This window comes from Orycteropus afer, unplaced genomic scaffold (assembly GCF_000298275.1).
Source record: "Orycteropus afer afer isolate SDZICR_OR568_19922 unplaced genomic scaffold, OryAfe1.0 scaffold00829, whole genome shotgun sequence".
In the NCBI taxonomy this organism is placed as follows: Eukaryota; Metazoa; Chordata; class Mammalia; order Tubulidentata; family Orycteropodidae; genus Orycteropus; species Orycteropus afer.
The window spans coordinates 606,564-624,086 of NW_006922416.1; the positions used below are offsets into that span (position 1 = coordinate 606,564).

General features: G+C 45.0%; 1 protein-coding gene across 1 annotated transcript in view; it reads left to right on the plus strand.

Moving 5' to 3' along the window:
* The window catches only part of TXNRD2 (thioredoxin reductase 2), an 89,154-nt gene that overhangs the window by 14,000 nt on the left and 57,631 nt on the right, over window positions 1–17,523 (plus strand). The window contains exons 2-6 of the mRNA XM_007957965.1: window positions 3,494–3,550; window positions 3,925–4,069; window positions 5,152–5,226; window positions 6,661–6,736; window positions 7,432–7,494. Coding sequence (XP_007956156.1) covers window positions 3,984–4,069; window positions 5,152–5,226; window positions 6,661–6,736; window positions 7,432–7,494 — 300 coding nt within the window. The 5' untranslated portion in view covers window positions 3,494–3,550; window positions 3,925–3,983. The remainder of the gene's footprint in view (window positions 1–3,493; window positions 3,551–3,924; window positions 4,070–5,151; window positions 5,227–6,660; window positions 6,737–7,431; window positions 7,495–17,523) is intronic.

A 17,523-nucleotide genomic window follows, 5' to 3' on the forward strand; every position in this document is an offset into this window, starting at 1 on the left:
AGCCTGGTGTTTGGTGTTAATGGTAATACAGTATTGTGGATATACTGGTATTAGCCTCTGTTGTCTATATCTTATGTGCACAATTTGGTGTCCTCTCTTTTCCTAATGTTATTGTGGTGTTCACAGACTCCTGCTTGAGATTGTTTGAACTTCTTGGATATGTAGATTCATGTCCTTTGTTAGATTGGGGAAATTTTCTGTCATTATTTCTTCAAATATTCTTTCTGTCTCTTTCTCTCATCTCCTCTGGAATTCCCATGGTGCTTATATTAGATCTCTTGTCCCATAATTCTGTTAAACTGTGTTTAGCCTTCTTGAGCCTCCATTATTCTTGTTCTTCAGCCTCTGTAATTTTAACTATCTTTTGTTCTGATTTGCTGATTCCTTTTACCTGACTAAATCTGTTGGTACATCCTTGTATTGTGTTTCTTATTTCAGTTATTATCCCTTTCAGTTGCAATATCTCTTTTTTTAGACCCTCATTTTGTTCTTAAATTGTTTTCCTTATTTATTTTAGCTCTTTGTCTCTGTTTTCCCTCAGGTATTTAATTATGTTTAACATTGGTATATTATGTTCTACTTTTTTCATTATTTGGTCATCCCTAGATGTACTTTGAAAGGAGCTCTGGTGGTGCAGTACCTGAGGCATTTGCCTGCTACCCAGAAGGTTGAAGGATGTTTCTTTACTCCTTTTGTCATGTTCATTTGGATGGGTCATTGTTTCTGTGTTCTTTGTGTGTCTTGTGGTTTTTTTGTTGGGGTTTGGAATTTTCAAGAGTGCTAACTTTCTCAGTTCTCTCAAGTATTTGGTGGTTTTGCCTCCACTTCTTTTTGCAAAGAACTTCACTTACTGTTTGCTTTCCCTTTCTGGTATAACTCTTATACCTTCCCTGGTTTACTTAAGATTTGAAAGTTCCAAATCTTGGTTTTTAACTTTCAATCTCTCCCAAACACACTGCGATCAAGCCATCCACCAGCCAGCACCATCACTCAGGTGAGATATTGTATACTGATCAACCTATCCACCAGGGGCTCAGTCCTCTCTCTCTCTCTGGTTATTACTGCATTCCCTTCTCTGTTTCTGTCACCACGTTTTCAATCAGAGAACCCACACTGAGTCAATACTCTTCGGGGCTGAGTGTTGCCCTCTGGTTTTATTCAGAGCTTCCTTCCATGTTGTTTGGGGGCTGCTTCTATCTTTGCTGGCTTTTAGTGGAAGCACAAGTAGACTTTCAGGAGGAAGGGGGACTGACAATCTGCAGAAGAGCCTCCAAGAGACCTGTCTTTGTTGGTGTCAGAGCTCCAGTGGCCCTGTGGTGGTTGGGGGCAGTCTCCTTTTAGATGCCCCTTCTCCTGGCTTCACTGTAGGGGACTTTCTACAGGAGTGTGTATCAGTCTGGCAGCCAACAGTTATGGGTAGAGGAGGGATTGCCATGCTCTGAATGGAACCCAAGGGAGGTCTGCCATGTTGCTACCAGAGCCTGCCCCATCGTATGTTGGCTTTGGGTATAGCCCCCTCAAGATGTCAGTTTCCTAGCACACAACAGCCTTAGTCAGCAGTCTTTAGTGCCAACTGGAAGGGGAAGCAGACTGACCCAAGTTTATCGCCAGGAAAGTCTGTCTTGTGGGTTTCAGAAGCGTGAGTTACGAGGTGCACAGGAAGGCAGGCACAGTGCAGACTGCAGGAGATGCCACTGCAGGGCCCTTCTGTAGCGATTCCCTGCAGGCTTCCAGCCAGCAGTGTGCAGGGCTGGGAGGTGCTGGCACACTCTGAATGGACCCCCATGGAGCTCTGTCTTGTTGCTGTCAGAGTCCCTCTGTGGGATGTTGGCTGTGCATCTGGCTTCCTAGTAGCCAGCAGCCTCAGTCAGCAGTTGTCAGGGCCAACAGGAAGGAGGAGCAGGCAGAGCCAAAGTGACTTCTCGAAGGTCTGTTGGGTTCAGGAGCCTGAGCTGTGGGGTATACAGGGAGGCAGGTAGAGTATGGACTGTGAGCACGGACTCCACTGCAGGGGCCTTCTGTAGCAATTCCCTGCAAGCTTGCCGCCAACAGGATCCAGGTAGGGGAGGTGCTGGCAACTCCAGACCCCAAGGAAAGTCTCCCTTGTTGATTTTAGAGCAGAAGCTTGGCGTCTTGACTCTTTGTACATACAGGCAGGGGGTGTGCGGCCTAGGAAACAGGCTCTTTTTCTGAGCCACTTCCCCAGTTCACGGCAGCCACTGGTCCTCATGGCTGGGGGAGGGGCAGGAATGGTGAGCGAAGCAGGTTTTCCTACAGTTGTTGTTGTTGTTGTTTGCTGTCGAGTCGGCCCCGACTCCTAGCGACCCCTCCTTGGGTTTCCGAGGCAGTTTCGCTATGGAAGTAGAGTGCCCCACCTTCCTTCCAGTAGCCGCCTAGTTGTTGGCTCACTGACTCTTGAGTGTCTGCAGTTTCCTGCGGCTGTCCTCTGCTCCTCGATTCAGAATCCCTCAAAGCCAAATACTGGTTCCTTGTATTTGTGCGGGAGGGTCAGAATGATGATCTATTAATGCTGCTACCGTTCCAGAATTCCACCACAAAACAGGTTTTTAAGATGAACTCTTCTAAAACTTTGTTCTAATCTTGCTTTCTAGTAACCACGAGTTGAGCGTGTTCTTTAGCTTTTCAGACCCTTAGGATTCATGACGTCTAAGTCCAGTCACTCTTCAGGCAGCGGCCAGGGGAATGCTCGCAGGGCTCCTGGCTAATTGATGTCAAAGTCAGCCCTAGAGCCTGGGCTTTGTGGCCCTGCTGATGGGCGAGAGGGAGACCAGGGGTGACCTTGGCTGGGACTATGAGTTCTGGCTCTACTTCTGGGGGCTGGGTGATTCTGGGCCAGCCACTTCATTTCTCTTGAGCTTTGGTTTCCTCACCAGAGAGTGATGAAAGAGGTAAGACGCCTACCAAGGAAGGTTCTGATGAGGATGTGGGGCATTGGTTCTTGTGGGGAGGGAGGTGAGCAAGTCCACCTTAGAGGGGCCTGGGTTTCTCAAGAGTGCAGGAGGTGGGGGCTGGCCTAGAGGCATGATGAGAGCCTTTGCTGAGGGGACCTGCTCCTGGGATGCTGCCAGTGTGCTCGGGGCCATGGGCTCGGGATGAATGCCCTTGGGCTGGGTAGGCAGGAGGCAAGGGAGGGCTGGGTGTCCCTGGGACCAGCACTACTGCAGGGGGCAGTGCCTAGGAGAGCCTAGCTCCCCCAGGACTAGTGCTGCACTGGAGGTAGTGCCCTGGAGGGCCAGGTTGAAGGTTGTGGTCAGAGAGGAGGTCTGAGGGTCCTGCCTGTGGGCAGCTGCAGCTGGGCAGACGGGGTGCTGAGTTGGCCACCACACTAAGGTTGGTGGAGTTCACAGTGCTGCTCAGCTCAGCTGCTGTGCGGAAGGCCCTGGCCAGCCCTTTCCATACCGTCCTGGGCCTTGTGGGCCCTGGGAGTCCCTGTCCCTCCACGCTCATCTGTCTGCGCCTCTTCTCGTTCCAGCTGCTCAGTTGGGAAGGAAGGTGGCTGTGGTGGATTACGTGGATCCTTCTCCCCGAGGTAGGCAGCCCGGTGGGAGGGGTGGCCTGAGGGTGGCCAGGTGGAGGAGAGGGGCCCGGGTCACATACAGAGGGCAGCTGACACCTTCATGCCCAGCTGCCCACAGAATCTCCACAGGGTGTCCTAGTTCATGTGTAAGCTGCCATTATTTTGATTATTTCTGATTTTTAAACTACTCTGAATGTAATTATGGAGAGAAGATTTGGGTGGCAAGATTCCCTGGGGCTGTGTTTGTGTTACAGCAACTTCAGGGAATTCCAAACAAGTGTGGAAGCCTGGGCAAGCCTCCTAGAGTCCCTGCATGCTTGCTGCCAGTCACTGGCCGTGGCTGTCGGCAGCCTGCCTAGCTTTGCAATGTGCTCTTCCATGTCCAGGCACCAGGTGGGGCCTCGGAGGCACCTGTGTCAACGTCGGCTGCATCCCCAAGAAACTGATGCACCAGGCAGCCCTGCTGGGGGGCCTGATCCGAGATGCCCAACACTACGGCTGGAAGGTGGCCCACCCCGTCCCGCATGACTGGTGAGAGTGGGTGCTGGGTATTCCTGATTGGATTCTGCTGTTTGTAGGCTGAATAGGAGGTTTGTTCATCCTGTTACTTTTCACAGAGAGCTTGCTGTGGGGCAGGGTTTTCAGCTGGGTGTGACTCTGTCCCCTCAGACATTGTCTGGAGACATTTCTGGTTGTCACAACTTGGGGCGTGCTCTGTCTGCAGGGTAGAGGGCAGGCATGCTGCTGCGCATCTTCCCTTGGACAGGACCACCCCAACCATACGCAGTGCCAGCACTACCGCAGAGGAAAAGCCTGCTTTAAGTTCTCTTCTGGGGCGGGATCAGGCACCAGGTGGGCGGCACCGTGGCTCTGCTCAGAGCCTGCCACAGGCCCGGCTCAGCTACTGTGCTGGCCTCAGAAGCTGCCATGGGCTGCCTCTTTGGTGGTGCACAGATGGGGCTGGTAGCAGAGATGGGTGCAGCTTGCTGGTCATGGACCAAGGCCTACCATTGTCAGAAAACTGGGCTCTGGTTAAGGGACAGTGGCAGTTGCACCTCAGGGTGAACATCATGCTTCTACTACCTTTAAACATATCTTCATTCATTTGTATTTGCATGTAATAGTTTGTTATGGAGGGAGCTCTGGCAGCACGACAGGTAAGCACTCAGCTGCTAACCTGAAGATTGGTAGTTAGAGTCTGCTCACCTATTTTGTGGGATAACTCACTGCCACCAAGTTGACTCTGACTCATAGTGACCCTATAGGATAAAGTAGAACTGCCCCATAGGGTTTCCAAGGCTGTCAATCTTCATGGAAGTTGACTGCCTCATCTTTCTCCTGTGGAGCTGGTGGTGGTTTCGAACCACCGACCCCTTTTTCTGGTTAGCAGCCAAATGCTTTAACCACTATTCCACCAGAGCATGGGATAAAGACCTGGCAGATCTGCTTCCATATAGATTATGGCCTAGAAAACCCTACGGGGCAGTTCTACTTTGTCACGGGGGTTACCATGAGACAGAATTGATTTGCTAGCTCCTAACAAGAACAAAATTATTATAGAACTGTGCAGCTAACTGTTCTGTGCATTTTAATATTTTGTGTTGTGTTATCAGGAGGAAAATGGCAGAAGCTATTCAGAACCACGTCAAATCCTTGAACTGGGGGCACCGAGTCCAGCTGCAGGATAGGTACTGACACTTGTGTGCACCTCTCCTGCTCTCAGGAGCATGGCCTCTGGGGGGGGGGGTGACTTTTCAGGCCTCTGGTTGTCGTTTTGTGCCTGTGGCAAACACTTAGTGAACATCTGCATGGAACATACCCTAGGTAGGCTCTGGGGGTCAGTAATGAGGAGACAAGGGGTCCGTGGTCTTGGATGGGGATGCAGGCCAGGAGCTGGTCAGGGAGCACTGGGATGTGTGGAAGACCTCGTTGCTGAGTGAATGGGAACGTTGGGGAGGAGCCTGAGCAGAGAGGACAGAGGTGCCTGAGGAATGTGTTATAGGAATAGCCCAGGGGTTGGGCCTGTGCCAGGGGCTGGGGTATGGTTGAGGCTGGGCTGGAGAAGTCCAGAGCAATGGCTGGGCTCAGGGGACCCAGGGACTAGCCAGGAGCCATCATGGGAGCTGGGCTCTTTCTTCCAGGTAGGCAGCCTTCCCTTGGCCAGGGCCGGCCCATAGTTACATGAAAGGCCCTGGTGAGCCTGTATGTGTGGCAGCAAAGAGGAAGCCCCAAGCACTGTCCCCAGACCACAAACCTCACATCCCACTTCATGGCTCTCCTCTTCCTGAGCCCCCTTGCCCAAGCTGCAGACACTGCAACCCCAGATGCCTGGAACCACCAGACCTCATCGACCCTTGGGGTTCTGCAGCCCAGACCCCAACATGTCCTCCTTACCTAAAGCCTGTGCTCCCTGCCAGGAACTGCTGCCCAGTGAGGCACCAGCCTTGGCCCTCAGCCCTGCACACTTCTGCCCTTTACCCTGTGGATCTCTGAGGGGGACTGTGGTCTGGGGAAGTCTAGTGGCCCTCACCTCTGTGCCATGTAGGATCTTTTTGGCACCGTGCAGTCAGCAGTTGTTTTGTGCCCACTAAACTCGGGCTGCTGAGCCAGCAGCCTAGTCTTGGTCATTAGACAGTGAGGGTGCACAGACCCCAGGTGCCCTTCCTCCTGTTGTACTCGCTGTCCTGGCCTCTTGGTGCCCTTAAAAGCAGAACGTGGATGCCTACCTGGTAGGAAGCAGGTGGGAAGCTGTTCACTTGGGAGGCAGGATAAATGGGTGTGATAGGCCTTTGCTCCCTGGTGGACTATGCCGGACAGCGAGGCCTGGCCCTTCGTGGAAGCCCTGCCACCTCTCCCGTTAGACACTAGGCTGTATCTGGGCTCTCAGGACTGTGGCTCTGCTTCGGCACCTGTGGTCCTTGTGTCCCAGGGAACTCCAGGAGATGTGAGTAAGGTGCCCTGCCCTGCCCTCCACGCTTCCCAATGCAGTTCTCCACGCGCCGCCTGCCCCCTGAGCCGTGGAGGTGGGCAGTGGCCTGGCAGCTCTCCCCTCAGCACCTGACTGTGTTCCTGATATACTCTGCTCAGAGGAGATGTTTGCAAATCTTATTTTTATTTTGCAGGAAAGTCAAGTACTTTAACTTCAAAGCCAGCTTCGTCGACAAGCACACTGTGTGCGGCGTCCTGAAAGGTGGGAAGGTGAGTGCCTGTTGCGTAGAGTGCGTGTCACAGACCCTGTTGTGGGCTATGCCCATCCTGCTCCAGCCCTTGCAGCCTCTAAGCTTCAACTGTTGGAATTAGAGAGATTTCTTTACAAACAGAGTAACCAGCCATATATGTTGCTAAGTGGGGTCCCTGGCTGGTACAGATGGTTTAGCCAAAACATTGGTGGTCTGGCCCACCCAGAGGTGCCTCAGAAGTCAGGCCTGGTGATCTGCTTCCGAAAGATCACAGCCTTGAAAACCCTGTGGAGCAGTTCTACTCTGTACACGTGGGGTTGCTGTGAGTTGGAACCAACTTGACAACAACTGACAACAGCAGCAATGTGTGATGCTCACCTTGCCAGGCTGCCCTGCTGCGTGGTGTAAGGGGACAGGTGAATCATGCTTTCGGTGCGGGGTTTTGTGGGGATTAGAGGTGATGCCTGCTGGTGCTTTGTAAACTGGGAAGTGCTTAGAGTAAGATGTTTCTCTGCCCTCTTCTGCCTGTCCACCTCCCATTCAGCTGACCTTTGACCAAGATGCAGGTACTGTGGGGCTGCTGTGTTGCTGACAGGAGGGGTCACACTGCAGGGCAGGTACCTATTGCCCAGGGCACCTCCAGGCACTTGAACACCCTAGATGGGCGACTCCAATGTAACTGTTTGACCCACAGCTTTCTTTGGTCGTTCTTAGATTCTACTTTCAGCTGACCATATTGTCATCGCTACTGGAGGACGGCCGAAGTACCCCATGCATGTGAGTGTCCCCCAAAACCACCTCACACGCACCACCAAGTACATCTGTGGTCTCTGGGCTCACGTGGTACACAGTGCTCATGCTTCTCAGTCCACAGCCCTGCCCTAATCTTTTACTTTATTGAGACTTAAGTCGATAAATCTTTTCTTCTGAACTGTACAATTCAGTGGCTTTCAGTATATCTCAGAGGTGTACAGTCATCAGTCACCACTGTCTAATTCCCAAACATTTTGATCACCCTGAAAAGAAACCCTGTACCCATTAGTGGTCACTCCCTGCTCCCCCTTTCCTCCAGCCCCTGGTAATCAAATACTAATCTACTTTCTATCTCTATAGATCCACCTATTCTGGACGTTCCATGTATGGAATCATATCATATATCGTCTTTCGTGTCTGGCTTCTTCAATTTAGCATAATGTTTTCCAGGTTCATCCATGTTGTTGCCTGTATCAATACTTTATTCCTTTTTATTGTTAAATAATATTCCATTGTATGGATATACCACATGTTATTTATTCATTTATCAGTTGATGGAAATTTGCATTGTTTCCACATTTTGGTTATGAATAATGCTGCTATGAACATGCATGTACAACTGTTTGTATGGACACATGTTTTTATTTCTCTTGTGTGTATTACATTGAATCTGTAGATCAGTTTGGGTGGTAGAATTGCTGGGTCATATGGTAACTGTCCACCACTAGCCTGTCACTATTCATACTGTGGTGGCTGGCATGTTGCTCTGATGCTGGAAGCTATGCCTCCGATATTTCAAATGCCAGTAGGGTCACCCATGGAAGACAGGTTTCAGCAGAGTTTCCAGAAAGTCTGTGAAGAAGGGCATGGCAGTCTACTTCTGGAAAAACTGGCCACTGAAAACCTTATGAACAGCAGTGAAACACTGATACAATGCCAGAAGATGAGCTCCTCGGGTTGGAAGGCCCTCAAAATACAATTGGGGAGAGCTGCCTCTTCAAAGTAGAATTGACCTCAATGGTATAGATGGAGTAAAGCTTTTGGGACCTTCATTTGCTGATCTGGCACGACTCAAAATGAGAAGAAACAGCTGCAAACATCCGTTAATAATAATCAAAACATGGAATGTACTAAGTTTGAATCTAGGAAAATAAGCTGTCACAAATGAAATGGAATGCATAAAGATCAACATCCTAGTCATTAATGAGCTGAGCTAGACTGGTATTAGCCATTTTGAATCAGACAATCATATGGTCTACTATGCCAGGAATGACAAACTGAAGAGGAATGGCATGACATTCATTGTCAAAAAGAACATTTTGAGATTTGTCCTGAAGTACAATGCTGTCAGTGATAGGATAATACCCATGTGCTTACAAGGAAGACCAGTTAATATGACTATTGTTAAAATTTACATACCAACCGCTAAAGCCAAAGATTAAAAAATTGAAGATTTTTACCAATTTCTGCAGTCTGAAATTGGCCAAACATGCAGTCGAGGTATATTGATAATTACTGGTGATTGGAATGTTAAAGTTGGAAATAAAGAAGCATTGGTAGTTGGAAAATGGCCTTGGTGGTGGAAATGACACCAGAGAGTGCATGATAGAATTTTGCAAGGCCACCGACTTACTCACTGCAAGTACCTTGTTTCAGCAACATAAATGGCACCTCTACACATGGACCTCACCAGATGGAATAAACAGAAATCAAACCGACTGCCTTTGTGGAAAGGGACAATAGAGAAGCTCACTATCATCAGTAAGAACAAGACCAGGAAGAGATTGTCAGTTGGTCATATGCAAGTTTACGTTGAAGCTGAAAAATTTAAAACAAGTCCATGAGAGCCAAAACACGACTTTGAGTACATCCCACCTAAATTCAGAGATCATCTGAGGAACAGATTGGACACACTGAACACCAGCGACCAAAGAGAAGGGAGTTGTGGGATGACATCAAGGTCATCATGCATGAAGAAAGGAAGAGGTCACTAAAAAGGCGGAAAAGAAAGAGAAGACCAAAATGGAGTCAGAAGAGACCGAAACATGCTCTTAAATGGAGAGTAGCTTAAATGAATGGAGGAAATGATAACGCAAAAGAGCTGAAAAGAAGATTTCAAAGGGCAACTCAGGAAGGCTAAGTAAAGTATTATAATGAAATGTGCAAAGAACCGGGGTTAGAAAATCAAAAGTGTGTAAAGAACACACTTGGCATTTCTCACACTGAAAGAACTGAAGAAAAAAATTAAAGCCTTGTGTTGCAATATTGGGGAGCTCTGGTAGCGTAGTGCCTAAGGCACTTGACTGCTAACCAGAAGGCTGGCAGTTCAAACCCACCAGCCACTCCTCAGAAGGAGAATGGGGCAATCTATTTCCATAGTGATACTGCCTCGGAAACCCAAGGAGGGGTCTCTATGAGTTGGGTCCAACTTGACGGCACATAACAACAACAACAACAACATTGCAATATTGAAGGATTCCACAGGCAAAATACTGAAAGATGCAGGAAGTATCAAAAGAAAATGATTTCACAGAGTCACTGTATTAAAAAGAATTGGTCAACATTCTGCCATTTTAAAAGGTAGAATATGATCAAGAACTGATGGTATTGAGGGAGAGAAGTCCAAGATACACTGCAGGAATTGGTGAAAAACAAGGCTCCAAGAACTGATGGAATAGCAGTTGAGATTTTTCAACAAATAGATACAATGGTGGAACTAGTCACTTGTTAATGCCAAGAATTTGGAAGATAGCTATAAGACCAATTGATTGGAAGAGATCCATATGTGCCCATTCCAAAGAAAGTGATCCAATAGAATGTGGAAATTATCAAATAATATCATTAATATCATACAAGTAAAATTTTCCTGGAAATAATTTTAAAATGGTTGTAGCAGTACCCAGATAGAGAATTGTGAGAAATTCAAGATGGATTCAGAATAGGGTGTGGAAAAAGGGTTATCATTTCTGATATCATCAGATGGATCTTGACTGAAAGCAAATACCAGAAAGATACTTATCTATGTTTTATTGACTATGCAAAGGCATTCAACTGTGTGGATCATAACAAATTATGGATAACATTGTAAAGAATAGGAATTCCAGAACATTTAATTCTTTTCATGTGGAACCTGTACTTAGACCAAGAGGCAATCATTTGAACAGAACAGGGAGATACCGCGTGGTTTAAAATCAGGAATGGTGTGTGTCAGGGTTGTATCCTTTCACCACACTTACTCAATCTGTATGCTGAGCAAATAATCCAAGAAGAAAACAGCATCGGCATTGGAAGAAGACTCATTAACAACCTATGATAAGCAGATGACACACCTTGCTTGCTGAAAGTGAAGGATTTACTGATGAAGATCAAAGACTACAAACTTCGGTATGGATTACACCTCAACATAAAGAAAAAAAGTCCTCACAACTGGACCAATAAGTAACATCGTGATAAAATGGAGAAAAGATTGAAGTTGTCAAGGATTTTTTTTTTTTTTTTAACTTGGATCCACAATCAATGCCCGTGAAAGCAGCAGTCAAGAAATCAAACAACGTATTACTGCATTGTTTGTTTTATAAGTAAAAGACTTATTGAAAGTGTTAAACACAAAGATATCACTTTGAATACTAAGTCGTGCCTGACCCTAAACACAACATTTTCAATTGCCTCATATGCGTATGAAAGCTGGACAATGAATAAGGAAGAGCAAAGAAGAATTGATGCATTTGAATTATGGTCTTGGTGAAGAATATTGAATATATCATGGACTAACAGAAGAACGAACAAGTATGTCTTGGAAGAAGTATAGCTGGAATGCTTCTTACAAGCGAGGATGGTAAGACTTCATCTCTCGTACTTTGGTCATGTTATCAGGTGGGTCCAGTCCCTGGAGAAGGATATCATGCTTGGTAAACAGAGGGTCAGTGAAAAAGAGGAAGACCCTCAATGAGATGGATTGACATAGTGGCTGCAACGATAGGCTCAAGCATAGCAAAGATTATAAGGACGGTACAGGATGGGGCAGTGTTGTGTCCTGTTGTACATGGGGTGGCTGTGAGTTAGATCCAACTCCATGGCACCTAACAACAACATGATAACAACATGGCGCAACCCAATGCACCGTCATCGAGTTGTTTCTGACTCACAGCGACCACTCCTGGGTTTCCAAGGTGGTATCGTTACAAGTAGATCGCTCAGTCTTCCTTCTGAACGTGGTAACTGTGTGTTTAATTTTTTGAGGAATTACCAGGCTGTTTTCTGAAGTGGTTGTACCATTTTTATATTTCTACCAGCAAAGTGTGAGGGTTCCATTTCCTCCACATTCTCACCAACACTTGTTATGTTCCTTTTTTAAATGATAGCCATCTTACATCTGACTGTGGATTTGGTTTACGTTTCCCTGATGACCAAAGACATTGATTATCTTTTTATGGGCTTGTTGGCCATTGTATTTTTTCTTTGGCAAGATGTTTCTTTAGATTTTTTTTTTGTCTATTTTAAAATCAGGTTAGTTCTTTTTTTTTATTGTTGAGTTTTAAGTGCTTTTACATGTTTTTACACTTGTTGTTATGTGCCATCGAGTCATCTCCAACTGATAGTGACCTTTTGTACAACAGAATGAAACACTGCCTGATCCTGTGCCAGCCTCACGATCCCTACTATACTTAAGCCCATTGCTTCAGCCATGTCTGTCCATCTCATTGAGGGCCTTCCCCTCTTTCACTGACCCCCCATTTTACCAAGCATCACAGCCTTCTCCAGAGAATGGTCCCTTCCGACCACATGACCAAAGTAGGTGAGATGAAGCCTGGCCATTCTCACTTCCAAGGAGCATTCTGGCTGCACTTCTTCCAGGACAGATGTCTTAGTCCTTTAGCAGTCATTGGTGCTTTCAGCATTCTTCGCCAACACCACAACTCAAAAGCATCAACTCTTCTTCAGTCTTTCATAGTCATTGTCCAACTCTCACATGCACATGAGGCAGTTGAAAATACCATGGTTTGGGTTAGGCATATCTTACTCTGAAGAGTAGGAGACATCTTTGCTCTTCAGCTCTTGAAAGAGGGCTTTGGCAGCAGATTTGCCCAATGCAGTACATCTTTTGATGTCTTGACTGCTGCTTTTGTTGGCATTGATTGTAGAACCAAGTAATACGAAGTCTTTGACAACTTCAGTCTTTTCTCTATTTATTGTGATGCTGCTTATCAGTCCAGTTGTGAGGATTTTTGTTTTCTTTATGTGAGGTGTGATCCATGCTGTAGACTGTAGTCTTTAATCTTCATCAGTAAGTGCTCTAAGTCATCCTCACTTTCAGCAAGCAAAGTTGTGTCATCTGTGTATCACAGGTTGTTAATAAGCCTTCCTCCAGTCCTGATGCCACATTCTTCTTCATATAGTCCAGCTTCTTGGATTATTTGCTCAGCATACAAATTTAGTAAGTATGGTGAAAGGATACAACCCTGTCGTGCTCTCTTCCTAATTTTAAACCATGCAGTATCCCCTTGTTGTGTTCGAATGACAGCCTCTTGGTCTATGTACAGGTTCCTCATGAGTATAATTAAGTGTTCTGGAGTTCCCATTCTTCTCAAAGTTATCCATAATTTGTTATGACACACACAATCAAATGCTTTTGTGTAGCCAATAAAACACAAGTAAACATCTTTTTGGTATTCTTTGTTTTCAGCTAGATCCATCTGCCATCAGCTATGATATCCCTCACTCCACGTCCCTTTCTGAAAACAGCTTGCATTTCTGGAAATTCTCTGCTGAGACAGTGCTGCGACTGTTTTTGAATTATCTTCAGTAAGATTTTACTTGCATGTGATATCAATGATATTGTTCAATAATTTCCACATTTTGTGGGATTACCTTTTTTTATACTAGACAGTAACAAAATATATATCAAATATATGATTTGCAAATACTATCACTCATTCTTTGAGTTGTCTTTTTTTTTTTTGAAAAAAAAATAGGTTTAATGAGTAAAGTTGGTGGCTACCTAATAAATGTACAAGTATCAATGTTATTACTATATGTAGGGAGCTCTGGTGGCATAGTGCCTAAGGCATTTGACTGTTAACCAGAAGGCTGGCAGTTCAAACCCACCAGCCACTCCTCAGGAGGAAGATTGGGTGATCTACTTCCGTAGTGATACCGCCTTGGAAACCCAAGGAGGGGTTGCTATGAGTCGATTTGACTCGATGGCAGAAATATCAATATTGTTGCTATAGAAATAGCTTATTGATAATTAAAAATAAATCTTATTTATGAAAACAGTTTATTTATAACATCTAGGAATACTATGAGATATGTCTATTATTTCCTAATCTACTTACTATTTTAATTGTGATAAATGTGTATTAACAAAATGTTTGCCATTTTAACAGTCTTTTCATGTGCAATTTAGTTACATTAATTTTGTTCATCATTACAACCATCACCATTATTCACTTCCAGCTTTTCCCAACAGCCTTAGTAGAAGCTCAGTGTCTCCTAAGCAATGAGTTCCCTTATCCCCCCTCCTCCCCTCTTCCCCTGGTAACCACTAGTATTCTTAAATCTGTACACATTTGCGTGTTCTAGATATTTCTTGTAAGTGGAATCATAGAATGTTTATCCTTTAATGACTGAAATTTCACTCAGCATGATGTTTTCAAGGTTTATCCACTTTGTAATATGTATCAGGACTTCATTTCTCTTTATGGCTGGATCATAGTCCATACTATAGATGTACTGCATTTTGTTTATCCATTCATTTATTGATAGTCATTTAAGTTGTTTTCTACCTTTTGGCTATTGTGAATAGTGTTGCAGTAAAGGTTGGTGTACAAGTACCTGTTTCAATTCCTCTTTTCCATTATTTTGGGTAGATACATAGGAGTGGAATTGCTGGATTTTATGGAGCCTTTGTGGTACAGCAGTTAAGCACTTGGCTGCTAACTGAACAGTTGGCAGTTTTAACCCACCAGCCACTCCAGGGAGAAAGATGTGGTAGTTTGCTTCTGTAAAGGTTGATAGCCTTGAAAACCCTGTGGGGAAGTTCTGCTCTGTCCTATACGGTTGTATGAGTCAGAACTGACTCAATGGCAGTGGGTATGGTAAGTCTATGTGTAACTATTTTAGAAATTGCCAAACTTTTATCCTTAATGACTGTACAGTTTTACAATCCCACCAGCAATGAATGAAGATTCCAGTTTTTTCACATCCTTGCCAACACCTGTTGTTTTCTGATTTTTAAATCATGGCCCTGGTGGACATGAAGTGATATATTATTGTGATTTTGATTTGCATTTCCCTAATAACTAATGATGCTGAGTTTGTTGGGCATTTGTGTATCTTCTCTTTTTACTTTCTTGATAGTGTCTTTTAATTAGAAAACTTCTAAATTTTGATGAAGTACAATTTAAACCATTGTTAATCCAAGGTTGAAAGATTTAGCTATGTTTTATTCTAACATTTTTGTAGTTTCAAGTCTTACATTTAATCATTTGCTCCATTTTGAGTTACTAGTTGTGTATGGTGTTGTATATGGTGTGAGGTAAGGGTCAAAATCCATTCCTTTGCATGTGGCTATCCAGTTGTCTCAGCACCACTTGTTGAAAAAGTATTCTTTCTCCATTAAATGATCTTGACACTCATGTGGAAAATCAATTGACCATAAATTTATTAATTTAGTTCTGTACTCTCAATGCTATTTCATTGATCTATGTCTATCCTACACCTGTACTAAACTGTCTTGTTTATTGTAACTTTGTAGTAAGTTTTGAAATTGGGAAGTATAAGTCCTCCTACTTCTTTTGGAAGATGGCTTTGACTTAGTTGTGGCCCAATGCCGTTCTCTATGAATTTTAACAAAAGCTTGCCCATTTCTGTATAAAAGGCAGTTTGGATTTTGATAGAGAATGCATTGAATCCATAAATTAGTTTGGTGAGTATTATTATCTTAACAGTATTAACAATCTGTTAACATATCTTAACAATCTATGAACATAGAATGTCTTTCCATTTATTTAGGTCTTTTTTTCTTATTATTTTATTGTGATTTGGGTAAAAGTTTACAGGGTAAAATTTGGGTAAAAACTCACTTTCCATACAGCATTTCACATACACTTTGTCTCATGACACTGACTATAATTTACCACAATGCAACAGCTCCCCTCCCACTTCTTCCCCATAGTTACTTCTTCCCTGTGTCCTTCCCTCCATGTACTCCTGCCCCTGAGCTATGTCCCTGTGCATACACAGCCCTTCTATTCTCCCATGATTGTTCCCTCCAAGGAGTGTATCTATCTCAGGTAAATGTTCAGCTCATATGCCTGTCTTTTGTTTGGCTGGAAGCCACAGGTGTGGGTCCAATTGCAGACCTGAAGGGCAGCTGGGGCCATAGTCTCAGTGCTTCCACCAGGCTCTGTCAGACCAACAAACCTGGTCCCTCTTTTTTTTTTTTTTTTTTTCCCAAATGATTTTGAGTTTTGTTCTACATTGTTCTCCCTCTCTATCCAGGATCTCCTACATAGATTCCCCTCTGAGTAGTTGACAGTGATAGCCAGGCACCATCTAGTTCTTCTGGTCTCATAGTCGTATAGGCTGAGGATCGCAGGGTGTACCAGTTGCTTGGACTAATTGTTTCCGTGAATCTTTGGTTTTCTTCGTTCTTCTTTGCTCTGGATGAGGAGAGACCATTGTTGCATCTAGATGGCCACTTGCAAGCTTTTAAGATCCCAGTTGCTACTCACCAAAGTAGGAGGTAGAACAATGTTTTGTGTAGTGTGTTATGCCAGTTGAGCTTGATATCCCCTGAGACTATGGTCCTGAGCCAGGTTCAATTACTTGCTCCCTCTGGGTAGCTGGCTGTGTCTAAGAAGTGACGACAACCTTGTCCCTTGTCAGCTCTACTACACACCTGGACATTCTTCTTCTTTTTTTTTTTTTTAATTTTTTGTTTTAAGAGTTTGTTTTATATTCAATGTTACATGTACGTTTAGTTTCACTCCCCATTTACCACGCCCAGCCCTAACCTAGTCTCCTCCGCTCCCTGCCCAGTAACCCTCCCCCGTGCGCCTCATAGTTGTGCACTCCTGTTTGTCCTGCATTTCCTCCGTGTGCATGTTGCCCTTCTGGTGTCCCGGGGTCAGTTGTTCTAAGGGATGCATTTCCATAGAGTGTGTGGGTGGGTCACCCTGGGCTGAGTGGTCTGCACGGACATCCATCTTGTTAACTATTGGGCTGAGAGCCAGCCCTTGTGAGTGAGCTTTATTCCAGGCCCAGAATGTATCCCAGGACCACAGTACTGGGGGGTCTCACCAGCCTCCATCCGACCAGTAATTCTGGTCATTATTGAGTTTTTGGATTTTGTTCCACATTTTTCCTCCCACTCTATCCAGGATCTCCAGATTTGATCCTTTCCTGAGTGATTGGCTTTGGTAGCCAGGGACCATCTAGTTCTTCTGGTCTCGAGGCCCATCATGTTATACCTGGACATTCTTACAGAACATACAAATACACTAGCAGAAACATTGTCTGCCAACCCTATACATGGTCTTGGGCACACTCACCCCTGCATGTTGTTGTTATGTGCCGTTGAGTCGGATCCGACTCATAGTGACCCCTCCTTGGTTTCCAAGGCAGTATCACTACGGAAATAGATTGCCCCACCTTCCTTCCGAGGAGTGGCTGGTGGGTTTGAACCGCCAGCCTTCTGGTTAGCAGTCTAGTGCCTTAGCCACTATGCTACCAGGCTCCCCTGCATAGATATACCTAATAGTTCAGCCTGTCCACCCATCTATGCACCCATATAGCCATGTTTGCCTTCACTGACAACACAGTTCTGTATGTGCAAAAGGGTTCATCTTTGTTGTCTGCATTTATTTAGGTCTTATTCAGTTCTTTCAATAATGTTTTATAGTTTTCATTGTACAAATCTTACAAATCTTTGGTTCAGTTTATTCCTAACTATTTCATTCTTTTTGATGCTTTGTTAATAGAATTGTTTTGTTAATTTCCCTTTCATATTGCTCATTGCTAGTGTGTAGAAATACAGCTGATTTTTGTATA